The sequence below is a fragment of the Penaeus chinensis genome, chromosome 37, assembly GCF_019202785.1.
Source record: "Penaeus chinensis breed Huanghai No. 1 chromosome 37, ASM1920278v2, whole genome shotgun sequence".
Lineage (NCBI taxonomy): Eukaryota > Metazoa > Arthropoda > Malacostraca > Decapoda > Penaeidae > Penaeus > Penaeus chinensis.
In genome coordinates, this window is record NC_061855.1 from 8887306 (window position 1) to 8894606 (window position 7301).

At 36.4% G+C, this 7301-nt stretch overlaps 1 protein-coding gene across 2 annotated transcripts in view; it reads right to left on the reverse strand.

Moving 5' to 3' along the window:
* Positions 1 to 4564: 4564 nt before the first annotated feature.
* Positions 4565 to 7301, reverse strand: part of LOC125045582 (facilitated trehalose transporter Tret1-like) — a 6797-nt gene continuing 4060 nt past the window's right edge. For both annotated transcript variants that reach the window (XM_047642922.1, XM_047642921.1), the window contains exons 4-6: positions 6697 to 7091; positions 5894 to 6040; positions 4565 to 5786 (exon numbers count right to left, since the gene is read on the reverse strand). In XM_047642922.1, the coding sequence (XP_047498878.1) occupies positions 4761 to 5786; positions 5894 to 6040; positions 6697 to 7091 (1568 nt within the window). In that variant the 3' untranslated portion in view covers positions 4565 to 4760. The remainder of the gene's footprint in view (positions 5787 to 5893; positions 6041 to 6696; positions 7092 to 7301) is intronic.

Sequence of the window (7301 nt, forward strand, 5' to 3'; positions counted from 1 at the left end):
TAATGTAAATACAATACATTTCATTGTGAATATAGTAACATTCAATAACTGTAATAAGATTCATTACACACACAGGGAATTTTATTGCATTAGATTTCGTTATACAAGGAATAGAGTGTATTCTACATGCATCATAGCTATTAATTTAGAATGAGAAGCTGATAAACATTATTTCTTTATTGAATGCTACATTTTGGAAAAGATATTCAATACATTATTATAACTAGGCATTAGATTAGAATGGATCACCTTTGTCGTTGTATTTAGCTCAGTTGAAGATCTCACTCGTATGGCCGTGTTCCCTAGGGTCATATACATATATATAAGATGAAGTCACGCTGTTGATGAGTAGAGATTATCACTGAAACAGCTTGACTTAACAAGAAGTATGACTTTTACTAAGAAATTCTTTGTTCTCTGGACTGCCATCAATTTCCTTGTTACAAGTGAAGGACTTCAGCCAGACTTACCTGTGAAGACATGTCAAGATGAATTTTCGTCCATGCCTTTGACAATCACTCGGCTGCAGGTCAACACCGTCTTATCCACCGTGACTCTCCTGGATGTTATACCTACCTATGTTAGCGTTACCACTACGGACTGTGCACCTTACACTGTCACTCATACCGAAACGGTCTCTCAATATCAGGCTCCACAGCTGGCTTACTCTACACAATATATCACGGAGCTGAAGGTCAAAGAGAAGAATCAGGCATACACTTCTGCCAGATATCAGTCTGAAACAATCACCATTATTTACTCGGCTACCGATATTGAAGAGCACGTAACACACGTTATCGGGACAACCGAGGCAATGGCTGTATCGACAGTATCTGTTGTTAGAACTTTGTCCGCCTCCATTATAACCACTGCAACATACACTCAAGTTGATGTCTTCAGCTCTTACACATACTTGCCAGTATATGTGACTACGACCATGACGAACACCTGGCCAATTCTCAAGACAGTTTACCAGACAGAGTACATTAAAGAAGCAGTTGATTACGTGACAACGGTTTTCGAGACCTCAACAGTATATTGTCACGATGTTGATGGCTATTAATCGATGAGTGGCAATAAAAAGTTTCGTTCGTTCATACGTAACTTCAGTTTACTTAAAGAAAAGGTGATTAGTTGACCGATGAAATGTAATCAACAACGCTTTTCGAGATCTCAACAGTATGACGTTATACATGTATATATAAATATTGATTTATGTATATATATAAATCAATATCTATGAAAATATTGATTCATGTGTATATAAATAAATCAATATTTGTGAAAATATTGATTCGAGTGTATATATATAAATCAATATCTATGAAAATATTGATTCATATGTATATAAATAAATCAATATCTATGAAAATGTTGATTCATGTGTATATATAAATCAATGCCTGATGAAATACAATAGTATTTCATTATAAGTATAGTACATTTCATTGGAAGTATAGTACATTTCATTGTAAATATAGTACATTTCATTGTAAATACAGTACATTTCATTGTAAATGCAGTACATTTCATTGTAAATATAGTACATTTCATTGCAAATATAGTACATTTCAATGTAAATATAGTACATTTCATTGTAAATATAGTACATTTCATTGTAAATAAAGTACAGTTTACTTATACAAGGATTATAATATATTTTTCATATAGCATAGCTCTTAATTTACAACGAGGAAATTATTTCAGGCAATGTCGTTACTAAATGCTACATTTTGGAAAAGCTCCATTACCTACTTGCCAGTATATGTGAGTACGAGTATAACGAACGCCTGGCCAATCCTCAAAACAGTTTACCAGACAGAGTACATTAAAGAGGCAGTGGATTACGTGATTTTCGAGAACTCAATAGTATATTATGACGTTAGTGGCTATTAATCGATTAGTAGCAATAAAAGGTTTCGCTCGTTCGAGACCTCAGCAGTTTATTGTCCTAATATTACTGACTATTAATTACATTTCAAAATATATAGAGTACATTTTATTGCAAATATAGTGTAATTAATTGTAAATATATTACATTTCATTATAAATAGTTTAAATTTAATTGTAAATATATTACATTTCACTGTAAATACAGTGCATTTCATTGCAAATATAGTACATTTCATTGTAAATATAGTATATTTTTGTAAATATAGTAAAACAAAATTATAAATATAGTACATTTCATTGTAAATATAGTATATATTTTGGTAAATATAGTACAATTTTTATATAAAAACAGTACATTTCATTGTAAGTATAGTACATTTCATTGTAAATATAGTACATTTCATTGTAAACATAGTACATTTCATTGTAAATATAGTACATTTCATTGTAAAAATAGTACATTTCATTGTAAATATAGTACATTAGATTGTAAACACAGTACATTTCATGGTAAATATAGTACATTTAATTGTAAAAAAAGTACATTTCATTGTAAATATAGTACATTTCATCGTAAATATAGTATATTTCATGGTAAATATAGTACATTTCATCGTAAATATAGTACATTTCATCGTAAATATAGTTAATTTCATTGTGTATAAAGTACATTCCACTGTGAATATAGTACATTTCATTGTAAACATAGTAAATTTCATTGTAAATATAGTACATTTCATTGTAAATATAGTACATTTCATTGTAAATATAGTACATTTCATTTTAAATATAGTAAATTTCATTGTAAATATAGTACATTTCATTGTAAATATAGTGCATTTCATTGTAAATATAGCACATTTAATTGTAATCATAATACATTTTATTGTAAATATAGTACATTTCATAGTAAATATAGTTCATTTCATTGTATATAAAGTACATTTCACTGTGAATATAGTACATTTCATTGTAAACATAGTAAATTTCATTGTAAACACAGTAATTTTATTGTAAATATAGTATATTTCAATGTAAACATCGTACATTTCACTGTAAATATAGTTCATTTCATTGCTAATATACATTTAATTGTAAATGTACAGTACATTTAATCTTATATATAGTATATTTAATTTTAAATATAGTACATTTCATTGTAAAAATAGTACATTTCATGTTAAAATAGTACATTTCATTGTAAACATAGTACATTTCATTGCAAATATAGTACAATTGATGATTCATACAGATTCATTATACATACAGTAAATTTTATTTCCTGTACATTAGATTTCGTTATACAAGGAATGTAATATATTTTACATGTTCTACATTGATGTTAATTTAGATTGAGAAAATTATTTCAATGGGATAATTAAAGCATAAGAGAAGCATTATTATCATTTTTTTTTTATTACTAAATGCTACATTTTGGAAAAAAAAAATATATATATTGAATACCTTAGCCTTCAATGTACATCTCACTTGTATGACCGTGTTCCTCAGGATCCTATCCATATATAAGATAAAGTCACGCCTTTCATGACATAACAAGAAGTGTGACTTTTCACATCGAATCCTTTGTTCTCTGGACAGCCCTCACTTTGCGGGCTTATAGGCGGCCCATTCATAATACCGGGGCAGCCCGTCAGTAATGTCTACATATTCTTGCCAGTAATATGTAGTTAAAAATGATCATACATATATATGTGTGTGTGGGCGCGTGCTTATATGCATACAATCACGCGACATATGCGCGGACATATATAAATATTTGTAGGTAGACAGTGTATGCATATATATATATATATATATATATATATATATATATATATATATATATATATATATATATATGTGTGTGTGTATATATACATATACACGCATATATACGCAAATGCATATATATATATATATATATATATATATATATATGTGTGTGTGTGTGTGTGTGTGTGTGTGTGTATACACACAATTATGTACATATATACAAATATATATGTGTGTGAGAGAGAGAGAGAGAGAAATAAAAATATGAATAGGACTGAGAATACGAATTGGGCGAAAAATGTTGACGGGTCGAGTTTCTCTATACAGGAGACTCATGTCTGAGAACCCGTCAGAGAAAGAGTCTCAGGAATATTTTCACAACTTGATATAAATCTATATGACAGGATAAGCTCATGCACACATACTTCATATAAGAAGATAGCATTGAGGAAAGTATTGTTAGCCAGTGAATAACCAGAAGGATTATGAGCAATGATGAACCACTACATGTCTGGTTGTGACCATACATTAATATATGAGAGTAATTATGCGCCCTCATCAGGTCCGCGGTTCATTCGCGGTTTCTGACATACATATATATTCTGAATTTTTGTGTTCTGAAAGCATGACTTACATCGTTTTACTTTTATGTGTGAAGTGATTGTTTTTCTTTTCGGTATATTATTTTTCATGTTTTAAGTAATATGAAAAAGTTTCTTTTATCTTTTACGGATAGTATGTATCCATGTCAATAGAAATAAACACTCTTGTATGAGAATGAATACCTTCACAATACAAGAGATGAATCTGGCCGGTTTCGAATATATCTTCTACATTTGTGAACACGAATACAGTGAACACTGTTTTACTTGTTAAGAGTAGAATAAATCCACCTTTCTTACTTTGCCATATTCCTTCTTCAGAATGTGATTGCTAAATACTTATAATAATGATATCTGGCTTATATACTGTGTTCTCATATCATACTTCCCGCCGTAGTTAACGAGTCTGACACCTCTCCATTAATATTGGAAACTGAGGCAGCTAAGGAACATATTACCTTCTCGAACGCCTTCCTATAAACTTAGTCTCCCTTACAGATAAGTCATTTGTAATGTAGGTTCTTCTGGTTCAATGAAGGCTGGGATTGTGGCCTCTGTGAATGAAGCTGGAGAGGAGGAAGCGTTCGACGAATTGCGTGAAGAAAGCCTACCGCCCCCTCTGGATTCTGATCCATTGGTGCTTCGCGGGGCGCATCGGGCATCATGCGTATCAAGCGGTATGCATGGTAAGGTACGGGTTCCTGGAGGAGTGCACGGTCCAGTTCTGGAATTCGAGGGTGTGCATGGCCCGTTGTATGAGATTGACGAAGCACAAGAGGCGGTCGTGGCCTCGTGCGAGTCGCTTTGAGTTTGGCTGAGCGGGTCTGTGTGGGGAGGCTGCTCATCTGCTTCGAAGATCGGGTTGTCTTTTCCTTCCTTGCGGCCCTTCGCTACGAAAGCCTTCTCCATGTCCTGCAGAGAGCGGCCTTTCGTCTCAGGTATGAAGCAGAAGACAACTATGGCAATAACCAGATTGACGGATCCGAACACCATCAGCGTCCGACCGAGTCCGAAGGTCGCTACGACCTCAAGGAACATGTAGTTTACGCCGAAGGAGGAGGAGAAGTGGAAGAAGGTAATTATAGACGCTGCCATGGATCTCACTGGGGTCGGAAGGAGTTCGCCGAGGTAAGCCCACAAGATAGGGCCGAGACCGATTGCGTACGCCCCCACATACACCAGCATGGCCGCCAAGGGCACCCACGACGCCTCCACCACCTCCAGGTAGACAGTGGCGCCGGCGGCAGCCAGAGCCAGGGCCGATATCGTCGCTGACGCCACTAGCACCGGCTTTCGGCCCAGGTAATCCAGGATGAAAGCTGACACTAAAGTAGCGCCAAAACGAGTTAATCCGACGAACACTGTGCAGTAGAAGGCGTCCAGCTCTACTCCCGCGCTGCGAAACATGTAGACGGTGTAGCTGTAGACGGGGGCTTTCCCGCCGAGTTCCCTCAGGACGAACAGAGCAATGATCAGCACCACGGGACGGATGTTACGACCTCGGCGAAGCTCTTGTAACTGTCAGAAAATTAAATCAATAATACTAGAATTATGCGGTGCATACAAGAAAAAAATAGCACTAAAATACAAGAATAAAGTAAACAACAATAATAACTTCCCATTACCTGGTTCTTGACCTTGGACTGCTTAAGGGTTGTGGTACTCCTGATGGCGTCGAGTTCCTTCGTGACGTCAGCGCTGCGGCCCAACAGGACTCGCAAAGACCTCTCGGCGGCGTCGAGCCTCTTCTTCCTCACAAGCCAATACGGAGACTGAATAAGGGTAAAATCAAATAATGAAAGAAATACGGGAGAAAAGATAGAAAACGTATATGCATAAGGGTGCATATCAGTGGTTCTTAGCCAGTAGACTAATGTCTTTATATTTTTTTTTCTTTAGTTATAATCTACTACTAGCCAATAATTGTTTTGTTGATTTAACTACATGTGTACTGAGAGAAGTACGTACATGCTTGTTAAGTAACCATTCTCTAGCCCAGACAGTACGCAAGCACAGTCAGTATTCACCACCTCACCATCAGTACTTGACTTCTCCAAATCATTAAGCAAAACTAAGGATATCTGAATCCATCATATACTAAATATGTACTGCAGATCAATGCTGGCAGCTTCTCGAATTTGGGAATGAAACAAGTTTGATATTACAAGGGCCTGGCGACCCAACGAAAGGGGGTCGCCGCTCCTGCAGTTGAAAATCATAGGTGTATGGTGATATGTTCTAGTTCGAATGTAAATCATGTAATTCCAGAATATATGCAGTATATAACAACGGAAACAGACTCTCTCTCTCTCTCTCTATCTCTCTCTCTCTTTTTTTCTCTTTCTCTCTCTCTCTCTCTCTCTCTCTCTCTCTCTCTCTCTCTCTCTCTCTCTCTCTCTCTCTCTCTCTTCCTCACTCGGACGCTTACCTCGGGCACGAGAAGCAAGAGCAAGACCAGTGGCACGAAGGGAGCGGCCGACACCGCCGTGGCCACGTCCCAAGGCAGCAGGTAAGCCAGGACGTAGGAGAGCAGGATCCCAGCACAGCCCATCACCTCGGGCAAGGTCCCCGCCAAGCCTCTGATCTCGACGGGGCACAGCTCAGCGACCAGCGGTTGTACCATCGTGCACAACATGGACGTGCTGATCGCCAGGGCAGCTCGACACACGTACAGCAGAGGGAGCCACGGCGTGTAGGCCTGTATGAGCCAGAAAACAGGCACGGGGAACATCGCCAGGAACAGAAGACGGCAAGGACCCACAAGTTCCCCCAGGGTTCCGGCCAATGGACAGGCCCCGATACCTACTATTAGGTTTAAGGACGCTGGAAACGTTCGGAAGAAAAAAGGGCAACGTAGATCAAACAAAAACTTAGCTAGATCTATTTGTCATTTATTATTCCGAAAATAGGGTTTCTTCAAAACTATGGATCAAATTAATTATCAAGTTATGGGTAATATATATTAACAAATCCTCTTAATTAATAGTGCATAAAACTTAAAATTCATTTTTCCATAATTGCAGAAAAATACAT